The sequence below is a fragment of the Micropterus salmoides genome, unplaced genomic scaffold (genome assembly GCF_014851395.1).
Source record: "Micropterus salmoides isolate LMB-PRFRI ecotype aquatic unplaced genomic scaffold, ASM1485139v1 Ms_hic_scaffold_3, whole genome shotgun sequence".
Lineage (NCBI taxonomy): Eukaryota > Metazoa > Chordata > Actinopteri > Centrarchiformes > Centrarchidae > Micropterus > Micropterus salmoides.
This window is the reverse complement of record NW_024042261.1, coordinates 31358205-31373593: the sequence shown is the minus strand read 5'-3', so window position 1 is coordinate 31373593 and position 15389 is coordinate 31358205. Positions and strand designations below refer to the sequence as shown.

The following is a 15389-nucleotide window of genomic DNA, read 5'->3' as shown; positions in this document are numbered from 1 at the left end:
AAATGTCATGTTTTCTTGAAAAATTATTTATTTGCAGACCACGCTGTGCTTCTGGTCTATGTTACAAATACTTACAGCACATACAGTATGCATTTTGTTTTAACAATAACCATTCCCAAAACATCCAAATGGTATATTTATAGGTAATACATATGTATATACATACAAACATGTGCATAAAAAAGCTTAAAATGCACACAAAAACATTACAGTGGAATAAAAGAACCACAGTACATTGATACAGTGTCAAACCTAGATTAGCAAGCAAATGTGCACTGAAAGAAAACCAGTATGTCTTTATATTTCATGATGGTATGATATCACAGGTTGCATAGAATTGTTTTCAGTTTCCAAATAAAATAAAATAATCCTAACATTTCTAAAGTAGTGACTATGAAGTTAGTGTCTATAATACGATATACAGTATTATGAGGTAATCAGATTTTATGGCAATCCAGTGCCTGGATCTGGAAAAAAAATGATACATGGAAGGTTTGTATGATGTTACGTTTTAATGCAAACATGGCTCACCTGTATATGTGTATTGTATATTGAAGTCACAATAACAAACAAGTCATACAGTTTGAGAGAGATAGGTTTAAAGCTAAATTAAACAGGGAGGGGAAAGTACATGTGATTTGTGTCAGGACTAACAAGCATTGAAAAATAAATACATTTAAAACAAATTAATCAGGCAGAGTAGTTCTGACAATAAAGACGATGATTGAGGGTAAAATATTTAATTCCCTTTATGTGAAATCTGCTAAACATATTTGACAATACTTAAAGGTTTAAAAAATATTAAACAGCACAGTCAACACATAGCCCTGTTGTGTGAGGGATCTGGAGCCCCAGCTATCTCTACTAAGCTACAATAGTAAACACTAGAAATGTAGCATACCAGTTGTGCCAAGAGTGAAAGTACTTCCTGCTGGAAATAATGGATTTGGAACCGCTACTATACTACACTGTACATTGCAGACCAGCTGTCTTGAAAGTTGCTTTAATTCTATGAATTAACAGTTTAAATTCTTATTTGATTTAGTGCCATGTGTCAATTATTGGACCTAAAATCATATTAGAGCAAATTTAATAACAACAATTAGCTACTGATAAATACTGTTTTCATGGGACATACTGTAAAATACAAACAGGCGGAAATACAGTAGATCAGACACATTTGTCACAATTTCATTCAAATTAGCATTTAGTGTTTTTTTGTTTTTTTTTACAATTTCAAACAATTTTAAAATACAAAGAAAATGCATGCAAAAACATGAGTACAAGAAAACAATGTGAAAAAGTGAGTGATTACACAGGACAAACATAACATGTCATAAAACCTCAATATCCTGTGATTTCTTAGGCACACACTGAATCTAAGGACAAATCATTCTCTATAAGAACGGATAGGTTTACCAAGTGTAAGCAAACTATGAACAGTGTCTTGATGCAGCAAATCAAACATACAAAGCTTGTACTGTATGTAAAATATCCACATTCTCTTGACCAACTCAGTAAAACACCAAATGCCAGGAAGCATCCTTTATAGCACCTTTGAAAAAGTTATAACACCGTTTTTGGATTAAGTGGCATCAAAAGCAAATCAATAAGTGAGTGCTGAAAACTTGACAAGTGCCTTGAAACAGCTGCTGACAAAGTCCATCTCCAAGTTAGTGTCCAGACCGCTCCCCAGCCATGGAAGTGATGCAGTATTTCAAGTAGACTTCTGAATAGAATCAAAGCTTTTGTAGTTTGTGTTGCTTCACACAGAATCTTCAATTTTTATCTAAATGTGAGGCACTTGCAAAACAAAAATATTAACTAAAACTCTCAATCATCAGTCTGTTAGACCTCTGAGCTATCACTGTGGACTTGTGTCACTATGGGCTCAGTGCTTCTGGAGTTCTTGGGTACGTCTTTCTTCTCTCGCTTGGACCGGACCAGTAACACTACCACAATGATGATGAGCACTGTGAGGAGAAGTCCGACAAAGATACCAATGATCAACACTAGTCTGTCATCACTGTTGTCTCTCTGGTTTAGCTCATGGGGGATGATCCCTTTGGTGAAGATCTCCCTCTCTGGGCTCGTCCTCCGTTGGCTGCTGCGGTCCAGTGCAATGTGGAGGATGTTGGTACCACGGTTATTACTCACACCAATCTCCTCTATTATGTCTGGCACATCATTGGCTGATCTTCTGGTGCGATGTTGATCATTTGGAAGCAGATTTGTGTGCTGGCTCATTACATGGTACTCCAGGCTTCTCTTCCCAATGCCACGGTTAGCATTGTCCCGAGAGCGGACAGTATAGATTGTGTGAATGTACCACTCTCTCCCGGCAGACACCTGGAAAGAGCAACCATTATTGTTTAAAAACTGATACCTGTAGGTCATTTTTATGGCACAGCTTTCTGCAGAACTTTCCTTTTTTTGATCATTATATTGATGATCATAATAGTTCGGTAATAAAATAAAATAAAATACTATTAACAAATACAGCTACAGTCAATGTAACTTCCTTCATGGACCCATTTTAATGTTTATTGTGGTATTTCTTCTGTACTGTTGTATATGTGGCCAAACATAAACAATATGAACTCAAACATACAGTATGTCCAGTATAATGGAGTTGAAAAGCAAAGCAAAAACTTTTTCAGCCATTGAAAAATACTCATCAGGCCTGTAGATATACCCATACCTTTTCTTCTTAACAAGCCAAGAAACACAGATTCACTGACAAGAAGAAGACATCTGGACTCAGTGAAAGCTGGATAGTCTGAGTCATACATGTGACCCTGTCATCAGAGGTCATATAAAGGCCAACCCACATGGGGACAGGATTGTTCACATGCAATAAGGTTTCCATGAGGAAGCAGAAAGTTTATTTTTTCTCTCTTAACTTGTTAAGAAAAAGTGGGGGAAAAACATCTTTCAAAGTCACTTTCTGTGACTCTTACAACACAGTATATTTCCATCTTACTCTTTCCACATGCTCTCCATACAGGTCAGAGTTACACAAAAACATAAATTCCAGATTGGTAAAATTAGATTATGTGGAATCGTCAAGTGTGTATACTGAATGTGTTTCTTGTATTTTTCTTGACATTTCTACTGACCTGGAAGAGAGCTGAGGAATCCATTCTGAAACCATCTGACCCAGGTTGTCTTACAAGAGCTAAAGCGCCGGCGTCATCCACTGCCAGGAAGGCGTTGAAAGCTACATTACCAAATGACCGGGCCTGGGTCTCTGGCTGGGCCTTGTCCTGGAGTGAGAAGATAACACAGACAGGAATATTTATGTTTGAATGGATACAAAGCACACATGACATGACTAGATATACTTTTGTTGCTTACAATTATCTTGAATCTGTAGAGTAGTGATGGAGCATCAGCCAAACAGCCAAACTCAAAGTTGCTGGGGTTGTATTTAGGGACATATCCATCAGCTCCAGTACACATGAACACTTTCTCTATGTTACAAATAAAGGAGTCGCCCAAGTTCTGCACTGGATCCACCATCACTCTGCCATAAATTGTATCCCCTGGGGGAAGAGAAATACAGTTTTCATCACTGCAAAACAAGTGCATATGGTTTAATTTAAAGTTCTACAAAAAAAAGTTTAATTATGTCCACTGATGCAGTTCTCTCAAATGATTTTATTTTGCTCAGAGCAACAGTAAAACCCCAGATAAAAACACCCCCACTCTCTGCAACAAGAGCTTTCAACACTCACTTGGAAAGTCTTTCAAAGACTTTCAAGATCTTGAGAGAAATAAACCTTGCATGGTTTGGAAAAATACATGAAAGTAATCAAAATGACAATTCATAGAGCCCTCATTGTAACTTTTATCTTGATGGGTCAGGAAATAATTTCTACTTCTAAATCAACAGAAATATTAATCACACAGGGATTTCCTTTTGATCTGTAGAATGGAAACAAGTCCAAGGAGCTAAGCAATGAAATACATTCACAGCCATCTGTTCAGTATTAATAACTTTATGGGCCTTTTTTTAATCCACAAACTTTCAAGAGCAATTGGGATTTTATGACTGCATCTTATTACCTTACCTTGTGAGAACGCAGTGTCACTCTCCTGTCCGAAGCCCATAGAGCCGTCTGAGAGCCAGAGCGTCCGTTTAGAGAGTAACATCATCTGCGTGTTCAGACTGAACTCAGCAGCCACTGGATCACTAACCTAGAAACACATAGAAGACAGACAAACATACACACATCCTATTTAGAGACAAAGCCACGCAGATTTAATGTAGACACAAGGTAAACAACCTTTTTTAACCTGGTCAACACACCATTGCAATTATGTCCAGTACATAAGAGTATCTAATTTGTAGACGTAAATTTTTCCAGTACTCAATATTCAATGTCACAACCTGGCTCTTGGACCAAAAAACAGTAAAACACAGGTGAACTAAAAAACAAAGTAATTTACAACAAAATTAGCAAAAACCAACAAAACCAGTGAATGGGAGAAATCTGTACTGTACTGTAAGTAGTGTAGGGAGTGGATGAGCGAAAATGTGCTGCTCCACACCGGGTCCAGGCGTGTCTCATGCGGCTAATTTAACCTGACAATTGTGTCTGCATCCAGCAAAGGTTCACAAATAACAAAATAAAGAAAGACATTTTGACCTCTTTGGGCTTTGGACATTTATTTCTGGCTTTTATGGGCAAAATGATTAATAAATTCAGCTTTGTTATTATCACTCTAGATGTTCTTTTGATGCTGGGGTAGTTAAATATTGGCATCAGTGTCTGGATCTAGGCACCACTGCAGGAGCAGCTAAATGGATTAATAGGGGGATGTTGATTAGCGATTTGTTCCTGTCAGGGGAAGTGACAAGAGTTGCAGTTTTATGAGTACTTGATTGGATGGAGTGAACCAGGAAGGAGTTTCCTCTTTCATTTTTCAAATGATGGGATAAAAAAGAGAGAGGCAAGACAGCAAAGGACTGAATAGGAGCCAAGAGATGTGGTTTACAGGAAATAATGGAAGAAGGAGAAGGGGTGAATAAATCAAAAATTTGATTTAACTTTTAGAAAGATTCACATGCAAATTTACAGTGAATGTTCAATAGTGGTCCATATTCAAACATGCAATTTTGAGTCCAAGTAAAATATATGACTTCACACATGTTGTTATTCATAATTTCTATCAGTGTAGCTAAAATAATGTGTGTTTAAGCTGATTTAGCAGACCCTGATGTATTTGAATATCATTATTTTGATAACTTTGGAAAATATTGCTTATTTTGGCCTATATTTGACTTTTCTTCCTGAATCCTGGTTTTGCTGACTAAAATATCCCACAAGGATCAGGTGAGGTGACCTGCTGGAAGCGGATGTCCATGTCAAAGGAAAGAGGCTCTCTGGGATTGCAGACAGGAGGGATGGTGTACTCCAGGCTGGGAGGGGATGTACAGGCGACCAGCTTCACTGTGTATGTGCCAGAATAGTCACGCACCTGAGAGAAGAAATTATGTTCAGAATAAGCTGTAAAAAAAGCAAAAACAATTAAACTACTCCTTTGTTTACTCACAGCAAAATCTGAGACAAAAGTCCACTGCTGAATGGGCTGGTTGTAGGTTGGCTCATTCCTCACAAGACTGAGGTTAAAGGTCAAACCCGGGTGGTCCAGACACATGACCATAGAGGTGAGTGGTGAAGCTAATGGAAAAATATGTCAATTAAATTATGTAGTATTATGTAGTATATTATAATTATAGGTACTCAATTGCAAGTTTAAATTCAACACACAACAAACAAACATTATTATATTTGGTATACACTCCGGACAGGTCACCAGTTCATCACATGGCTGACAATTAAAGACAACCCATTTAAGCTCACTTTGACCACTAAGGGCAGTTTAGAGTCAACAATTAACCTGCATGTCTTTAGACTGTATGAGGAAGCCGGAGGACCCAGAGAAAATCCACACTGACACATGGACAACATTTTCACTCCACACAGAAAGGTCCCAGCCCCAACAACAAACTCAGGTTTAAACCCAAAAACTTCTTGCTGTGAGGCTACAGTGCTAACCACTGCACCATCGTGCTGCCTAAACACCATCATATTTCATGCTAAATTTAGACTGTTGAACACTACATCCCTTCTATAGAACATACTGTACCTGGATGTGCAAACACAAACAGGCCTCTGAATCGAGCCTCAGTGCGGAAGTTGACTACAAGTCGTCCCTGGCCATTTATACGCATGCTGGTTGGGTACAGGGCACCTTAAAAGACAGTCACAGACAATTTTAATTCTGCTACTTAATTAATTTACAATACCTCATTTGGTGAACATGACACATTTTTAAATAATCCTCAATTTTATAATCCTAACTACTGTTCAAGTCTTACCTTGTAGTTCAGCCTCTGGTGGGCTACCAATACCATCCCTCCATAAGATGGCAGTGTCGTACACAAATGTGAGCCGCAGCTCTGACTGTAAGTCAAAGTGCTGCCATCCTCCTGCTCCCACAGGGGAGTGGAAGACATAGGACACATGGAGCGGGACTCGTAGGGTCACATAGGACTGGACGAGATTCAACACCTGTAATGGAAAAACAACATGTAGTAAAGGAGCAAAAAATGTAATTCATACTGCACAGACTCTTAGCCTTGTTACATGAGGCATCAGGATGAAAACATTGAGAATCTACAGACATCAGGACACCCTGAATAACGTGCATGTGTAATGTACATGCACGTTATTCAGGGTTCTAGATAAGAACAATATTCTACCATCATGACTGATATAAGCAAGTTCTGTTCTGAATAGGGCTTCATTAAGTCCACAGATTGACTGGACTTGGCAACACATGTACTAGGGAATTTACAGCACACTTTCCTAGGAAATCGTGTTGATAATGTTAACCTAAAATAGGCATCATTAAGTTCACTCGATGTTCTATAGCTGTAGGACTGAATGATTCTCTATAGTGTTCATGAACTCTAACTGTTTCAGATGAAGTACTGCGTTTTTTGATTTCAGTTGCAAATCAAATGTGTCCAAATCATAATGTAGTGCTGTTTTTAGTAAACATCAAAAATAAGAAATACTAAAATGCACTGCATTTATGTTTGTTGATGATACTGAATTGCCCCAAACATTCCTTCTCTAAAAGAGCTGTCCTGAAATGGTCGAAGGATTCCAAGTGGTGAAAGTCCTCAGAGGGAGCTCTCTCTGGTATCTACACTTTCCTCTGACCTGTGAGAGGTACTTGCCTGCACTGGCCCTGTGTTCATGTGGAGACGTGTCTACGCCTCTGGGCACTGAGAGCTCAAGCAAATGATTTGCAGAATTGTCTTCTAACACAACCTGCTGGGCTTTAATAGATTCCTGCAGTCCTGTTAAGCTGGGCACTAAACCCTACACTGTGACACGACACTGGGCCTGGCCTGCACAAAGCTATGTGCGCTCAGCCTGCATGCCAACATAGAGGAGAACTCGGGTCACAGGGCACCTACAAACGATGGCAGTTTCTTTTTCCATAGGTCCGACCTTACAGATCCTAAACCTGTGATGCCTCAGTCTATGTATCTATATAGACTGACTTTTGCTCTGTTCAACAGTAACCATAGCAACACAATTTACATAAAGAGCTGTCAGAGTTGCATGTATACCATTCTTCCACTTGTTAGGAGAACATTACATTACATTACATTTTTGGATTATCACAGTGGAAATCAAACCCAGGTCTCACATATCAAAGGCTATATTCTTTCAGGATTTTGAGACTGTCTAACTAGTCTGAGGGTCAAAATCATTCATGTCTTCGTTATTTACTGTTATTTTCTTTTATAGATTATTACATTGTCTCTGATCGATATGGTCACTAATCAATAAAGAAATAATTAAAGTCACCATACTCAATTTCTACGATTTCGGACCATAAGGTGTCTGGCCAAGGTAAAGTTTATGTTACTAGCAGAAGCCTGCTTACTTGTCAGGACATGTTTATTACCGCCACATTTACATCATATGGCTACAGGCAACAATGTTCCACTTGTTGAGAAAAGCTGTTATCACCTGGGTGATGCATTTGTTATTAAATAAACCTGAAGCCATGTAAAATGAGAAACATCCATTACAATAACACACTAATATACACTTGTATATACCTTCAGAGCCAAGATATATTTGCAAGTGCTGTAGGGCTTTAATTAATAATCCTCAGTAGGGAGTGTACTGGAGGTTTCACCATGATGTGCCCCGTGCACTCTTCTGGCCCTTCTTTATCAACACTCTCCCTTAATTAACAGCAAGTCAACTAACAGTAGCTTTCCAAGGTGAATGCAAATGTTTAAGGCTGTGAGGCATGTGAGGGCTTTAAGATCTCCTCCTTCAAGCTCAACATTTAACAGCTCTTTTAAACAGCACATTGTGCAAACAGTGAAACAGACACATTTTTATGATGCTGCTGGTTATTGACCTGCCACTTTCACATGTCAAATAACTGGTCTTAGCAGGAGTTGAAGAAAGCATGGTGTCGGGTTAGTCATTACTACGGAGATTAACATGGGTCTCCAGACAATAACGGATGACTTCTCTACAGGCTAGTATTTACTTTGGGATCTTTAAAGGAAAGCCAAGTAGGTAAGCAGGATTTTAATATGCCTGTAAATGATTAATTAGGATTGAAATTCTAGAATTTTGAAATGGGCAATGGGCAAGAGAAAAGGCAAAACAGACCAGTAACTGCTAGTCTACATTCCTACCCTCAATTTGGTCTGCTGCTTTATTGGACCAACTCCTTGCACCTCATGTCTAGAGATGACAAAAGGGATCAGAGGTGAGCGGAAGCTCAAAGGTTGGGCTGCTTACCTGTCCATCTGTCCCGATGGTGCCTCCACAGTCACTGAGCAGCTCAGACATATCATAGTAGCTGGTAAATTCCCACAAACAAGCCTCCAAGTTGAGGTTTCTGTAGAATCGTAGTGTACTGGATCCCCTGAGAGAAGTGCTGTATTGGTAAGGGGATGTCTCACCGATCACTTCTGGATTTTTGGTGGCTTCAGTTAGGAAGCCGTAGCGAGTCTTGATCTCAGCATAGTCCAACAAATTGGAGCAGCGATGGTTGCCAACACGGGTACCATCAGGGCTCAGAGTGAGCTCAAAGTTGGACAGGGGCCGGGTGGAAAGTACTGGCAACATACCTGAGTGAGAATACACACATAGAAGTCAGAAAGTTTAAGCATAGGAATTTTAGATTAACAATTAAGGAAAAACTAACTGACTTAGCTTCTTTTTGAATGTGGTTGATGAGTGACATATGGCACCACAAATATTCACAAATAAAATACTTTCACAGCTCAAGAGGGGTTTCAAACTAACAGCCAGTCATAGTTTCAATGATTATTCTAAACATTCAATCATCTCTTCTTACCATCAATGTGAGGCATGGTGACAGTTAGTTTGATGAGGTTGGGGTGGTTTGTGTCTTCTGTTCCAGTGTATCGTAGCTTGGCAGAGAAGGGCTCTGCCCCCACTGTGCCCACAACACGAGGCTGGCACATTCCTGCAACCACGGCGTTAACAAACATCAAACGTTTTGTTTTCTGAAAAACCCTCCACAGAAAATTATTCTGATTCAGTTTTCTGTCAAAGCAAGGACAGCAAGTACTGTGGTGGGAGAGCAAAATTCAGCCAGCAGCTGCTTATCGTGTTGAGCCATTTCCATAAGAGACTAAACATTCCAAGCTTGATAATGAGCTGCACTCACCCTCATCCTTACTGATGGTCACTATGGGGCTACTGAGCTCCAGACCTTCATCCCCGTTAGAATTCACGCCCCTTGCGGCGCACTGGACCCTGGAACCTGCCTGGAAGTAGACTGAGTCCAGAGTGATGAGTTTGGAGGAGGTGAAGAAGGTATCAAAGTCAACTTCCCTCATGGGGCTAGTGACGCCATCGGGGCCAGTGGGGGCACTAACGAGCCAACGATACCGAGTTAGGGTGTTGTTGATGTTCTCGCTTACACAGATGGAGCCTGTTTTATCATAGTCTGGGTACTTTGGGTTACAGGCCTGGAAAAGGGAAAATAAATTATGGTTGTGAAATATCAGTAATTTTTGTATACTCTTGATGACCCAGTCATAAATAATTGAGCAAAGTACGCACATCTGCTAAATACTACCTCATTAACAGTATTAAACTGTTTAAAACTGCACTCACAAAAAGTCTTGCTAAATGAATCATTAGCAGAGTAAATGACTGAAAGTAAAGTATGTCACTAAGTATTTATTGTACTATCACTTGGGACATACAGTGACACAAATGACAGGGTATCCGGCCACAGGGAGAGAGTCCCTGGTCCTGTCGATGTCGTCGTAATGCAACAGAGAAACCACTCTGGGCACAGAGGGAAAGGTGACATCTGCCATGCTGTTGGTCTCCTCGATGTAGATTATGGCTTTGCTCATCTGTTGATTGACAAGCAAGGGCATTTTAGAAGATGTTAATGGAGAACAAATTGCAGCTGCCATTTTAAGTGATAGTTAGCCAGGTAGTTACACACTTGACAGTTAAATTACATGATAATTTGGCTTGATTTTCACCTGTGTCTCTGCCACCATGTTCTCATCAGGCTTCAGGTGAACAGTGAACGCCTCCCTCATTTCTCTGACACTATCATATAAAATCTCCACCTCCACATAGTGCTCTGTGTGACCCTCTTTGAAAACAATTTCTGCAAAGAAAGGAGAGATTTGACAAATATTTTTTTCTAGCAAATTTCATATAAACGCTGTCCTGATGAAAGAGCCTGTCAGTATTATTTACCCTCAGATATGGGATGGTAGTCCTCTCCAGAGGTAGCAGATCCATCCTTGGTGTGAACTCGGACAACAGAGACTTTGGAGGTGTCTCCAACACGCAGCACTGGGATCTTCACCACAGTCACTTGGCCATTTTCCTTCGGCTCATTCACACTGAATTTGGTCTCTCCAAACCTAATAATTGCCTCTTAAAAAGCATGGCATATATTTTCAATTATGCTAGTAAACTGTAACTCTAAAATTACAGCATACCACATATTAAAGCTCTTGTGTCTATCTGGGCTGAATGGGCTGAAAGCAACATACAGACTAAACAAATTGTCTAAAATCCATGCCATCAGGATAACTTAAAATATGTCATAATCATATAAAAAAATCTGATATTGTAAAGAACAATGTGTAACAAGAAAACAAAGCATTCTTACTGTCTGCTTCATCTTCTATCTTGATGAGTGTTTCATTCTGCCCTCCAATAGATGCTCCATATGGAGATTGACTCTTGGGACTGCCCAACACAAGACGGAGCTCTTCCTCTTCCTCATGTTCTGTGTCATCAACTAGTACCAGTATACAAGGCTTTTCAATCTCTCCTGAAAAGTGAAAAGATACTGAATAACTGTTTATGTCCGTGTAATTACTTTTAATTAAGTAAAGAAAACACAATCCATGGAAAAGGGTGTGTGTGTTATGTTTTACTACACCACCTGGTAAGAAGGTGATGATGGAAGCATCTGTGTTGGGCCTCTCATTGAAGTCCATCATGACCTGGGCTGTCCCCTGCCTGCTGTAACAGCGTACTGTGGACTTGTAGCTGATATCACCAGTACGGTATACAATGGCTGAGATCTGCCCTGAGTTCTCATTGCCCACATACACAGCATCACGGAACTGCACCTTTGGCACTAGAACAACATAATTAAACCCATAAGGACAAACATTAATCACAAATCAATAAGTGTAACTGCTTCAATGAATTTATATTACAACCAATCTACAAGATTTTCACTCACAGTCTGAAACAGAGTCATTGATGAGGATGGTAGCCTTGCTTGGCTCCCCAAGGATCCCATTCATGGGCATTCGAAGTACCAGTTCAAACCTCTCTGGCCCCTCCAGCACTGGCTGGCCTAGGTCATCCAGGATGGTCACACGAAATGTCTGCATGGTGACCCCCGGTGCATAGTCCAGATTCCGGCTGATCCCCACGTAATCCACACCAGCTGCTCCACAACACAAAATAGGTCAGGCGTGTTTCAAAGAACAGAGTGCTTATAGGATATAGTGGCTTTTACACAAATGGACTACAGTACATGATATGATTTCAACAGCAGTTCTTATGTTACTTCATAATTAATTTGTGAAAGGCAGGCAGTGAGCAAGATGAAAGAATATACCCTGCGAGCTGACAAGATGACGCTTTCTATCTCATGGTCGATTGCAGTGAACAGTTGGAATTTGTTGCATGATTAAAGGAGAGCTGCAAGAAACTGGATATCTCCCCGAGTGCAAACAGGTTATTCATTTGCCATTCTTTGAAGAGTCTAGGTATTGAGAGCTCACCCTTTGCCCCACGGGCTTTTCTCCTGTACTTATGACCCAGTCATGTGCGTAAGTGTGGGCTTGCATTTCTACCATGCTGCATATGATTAGATGCTAGTTATTTTTTACAGTTATAACACAGGCACGACCATAAAGGGGAAGAAGGTCACCTGGGGGCCGGAGATAACAGAGGTTGTAGGGAAGCCTTGAGGAGATAGCAACCAGTCAGAGTCCTATGCGCTTACCAATGGGGAGAATAATCTGTATGCAATTCTAAAGCTCTGATCTCACTTCAACCGCTATTATCTTCACAACACTGTGTATATCTGATCCCTACAAGACAAGAGCCCAACAGAATAGCCCTGTCTTCTCTCTAACCTAAAACAATGTTTACATTCCCCAGGTCTCCCACCCAACATATCGAGTGTTAACATCTCCTTGGACTCTTGAGCTAAGGAATACAAAGAGTGACAGGGTGACGACTTAAGCCTATTGTTTTCTGTGGTTTACATTTCTCTAAGCACTAACTTGCTAAAGCTGTCAGGTACACATACCCTCGGCTGAGACAGGATCTGTCTTTCTGGAGCGCACTGTGACAGTTCCTCCTTTGGAAAGATCAGTCCCCGTCCTCCACACCTGCACCTCCACGAAGCCATCGCTCTCATCCACATGGTAGTCTGTGTTGCCAAAGTAGAAGACGGGAGCTGGGAAGAACACCAGAAGAAGGAGTGAAGGAAATGAGGAAAAACACACAGGAGGATGTAATCCATCATCATCTTTTAGCTGTTTCACAACAGGATACTGGAATGCCTGTTATAATTACTAGTTAAATCTATAATAGCTAGCGTGGTTGGTAAGATTACCTCTGATTAGAGGAGAAATTGAGGGAACGTTTCCATTGAAACACCAGCAGGTAGTCAACACTGTAATTGTAGGCCTTAAACAACACTTTCTAACTTCCTTGAATGATGTTTTGGGGGATTTCTACATCTGCAACAAGCATTAAAAGACAAAAAGCAACCTGAAGGTGGAGCTAAATTTTCTGGTTTTGTTCTAGATGAACCTGGTGGAGCAACTGACTTTGATAGCGATGGGTCTGAGAGGCAGACAGGAGGCCTGACAGGAGGTCTGGGGGATGTAGAGCTCAATGTGCCAGCCCAGGCCTGCCTGACTGCAATTAGTGTTTCTATGAGCTGAGATTCCACTTCAGCCAAACTCACCCACTATTATTCTATTTAACCCTTTCAAAGCCTGTTTTCTCTCAACAATGTACAACATGTCAAACTGCTTGTAAAACAATGACTTAAGGGCTTGTACCATTGTGTACATTCCCTTCAGTTGGAGCAATCAACCACTGTCAAACTGTAAGAAATGCCATCACAATGAGACTATTTATGGACTTCAGTCCTAGTCTACAATACAATAGAGTACAATACAGTAATAACCTGATCTGAGACTAATCCACAGAAGCAATTTTCAAATAAAAAATGCACACATTCATTTAATTGATCAAATACATAATTGCTATGATGACTAAAGGGAATAAGCCACTACTGATCAGTAAAAACAGTGTGCTTTTGAGAGCAACTGTGACCAAAAAAATGAATAAATTAAGTGGATGGTGATGGCCATGGGCAGAGTTGTGGTTTCCATGACAATGGAACTCTGCTGCACCTACAAAACGGTACTTAGCCGTTTCTCATAACACAGTATGAGGCTAAAAGGACAGCGGGGATGTGGAACTGAGTGATAAATGCATTGAACAAAAACAAATCCATACTGTTGTAACTGCGTGATGATTATGTTATCTCACAAAACCAAAATACAAGAGCAGTGGGAGATTAACTGTCAGTCAACAGTGCTGCCAGGCACAATTACTGTTTATTATTTTGCACTACATCATTATTCTGAGTAGTAAGTCTGGTGTTGCATATTTTTATGCAGTCTCCTTTGGCAGTAAAAGCTCCATATTAACAAGATAAGACAAGTTCTAAAAGGTAAATAGTCATTTTAGGCAAAGTCTTGGGATTTGTGGTTCTCAGAGGAGCAATATCTATAGCTGCAATAATATTTCTCCTAAGAACATGCAAAGGACAGAAAACGTTTGTGCTTTAATCTGTCCTGAGAGCACAGACAGGACAATAAGTGCTGCATCGAGAAGCTTGCAGCTGCCAGAATATCTCCCCACAGAGAATCCAAACAAAGATGGTTTTGGCTGCCAGCACTGGGTCCCCAACAGGAGGAGTAATCAGATCTACTAGCCTGAGGGTGGCAGCCAGGGCCCTGTTGTACTAGTCCGGTAATCAGATAAGGTTTGTGAAGCAGACAAACAGTGAGCTTCAAAGCGTTACGGCCCATTAACTGAAAGGTAAACCACTGGCTCCTGGGCCCAGCTAGCAGCAGCCGTCTATGCCACACAGCACACCTAAGGTTACCTGGATGTAAGTAAAGATGATCCACATTTACAACTACTCATTATGTAAAATTATGTAAGGTGCACACACTTTCAAAACTCATTCAATCTTATTTATTAATATTTGATTCATATAGTTATTCTACAACTTTTATAAGTATAGTTAGTCATTAAAAGTAGCTCCACAAAGATTCATTCAATCAGTTTTCTTAAATTAAAAATAAAAGTCAGAGATAAGAGCACCTTATGTATAGTCATTTAGGCAGTCAATTTTAGTGTGCAATATGCCTGAAATAGCAAAGGAAATATCCTTATTGTTGCATATGTGTGAACATAAAATAGGATAAGAGGCACAAGGAGACACAGGCAGCCTTTAAAGTGACTGTTACACTCCCACTGACTGCTTGATTTCACTTGAACTTTGCATGACATTCCCACAGCGCTAAGTGGCTTCTCTAATGGTGAGATTCAATTGAGCCCTGGCAAATGCTCCTCTGCCCACCGTGTGCTCGATAAATTCCTCTCCAGCAGCAAAAGCATACAAAAGCAGCTTCTTACTCAACACACAATAATCTTGAACTTTTAACCATTGACAACTGTGAGAAACACTTGAATTTTGAAAGAAGGCTC

At 40.2% G+C, this 15389-nt stretch overlaps 1 protein-coding gene across 1 annotated transcript in view; it reads right to left on the bottom strand.

The window, feature by feature from the left end:
* Positions 1 to 5: 5 nt before the first annotated feature.
* The window catches only part of frem2b (FRAS1 related extracellular matrix 2b), a 51111-nt gene continuing 35727 nt past the window's right edge, over positions 6 to 15389 (bottom strand). Inside the window, exons 7-24 of the mRNA XM_038692258.1 lie at positions 12901 to 13050; positions 11818 to 12027; positions 11512 to 11709; positions 11233 to 11397; positions 10812 to 10994; positions 10589 to 10719; positions 10298 to 10453; positions 9754 to 10057; positions 9418 to 9549; positions 8856 to 9187; positions 6389 to 6581; positions 6157 to 6261; positions 5560 to 5687; positions 5350 to 5484; positions 4074 to 4200; positions 3358 to 3545; positions 3120 to 3266; positions 6 to 2349 (exon numbers count right to left, since the gene is read on the bottom strand). Of these exons, the coding sequence (XP_038548186.1) occupies positions 1849 to 2349; positions 3120 to 3266; positions 3358 to 3545; positions 4074 to 4200; positions 5350 to 5484; positions 5560 to 5687; positions 6157 to 6261; positions 6389 to 6581; positions 8856 to 9187; positions 9418 to 9549; positions 9754 to 10057; positions 10298 to 10453; positions 10589 to 10719; positions 10812 to 10994; positions 11233 to 11397; positions 11512 to 11709; positions 11818 to 12027; positions 12901 to 13050 (3485 nt within the window). The 3' untranslated portion in view covers positions 6 to 1848. The remainder of the gene's footprint in view (positions 2350 to 3119; positions 3267 to 3357; positions 3546 to 4073; positions 4201 to 5349; positions 5485 to 5559; positions 5688 to 6156; positions 6262 to 6388; positions 6582 to 8855; positions 9188 to 9417; positions 9550 to 9753; positions 10058 to 10297; positions 10454 to 10588; positions 10720 to 10811; positions 10995 to 11232; positions 11398 to 11511; positions 11710 to 11817; positions 12028 to 12900; positions 13051 to 15389) is intronic.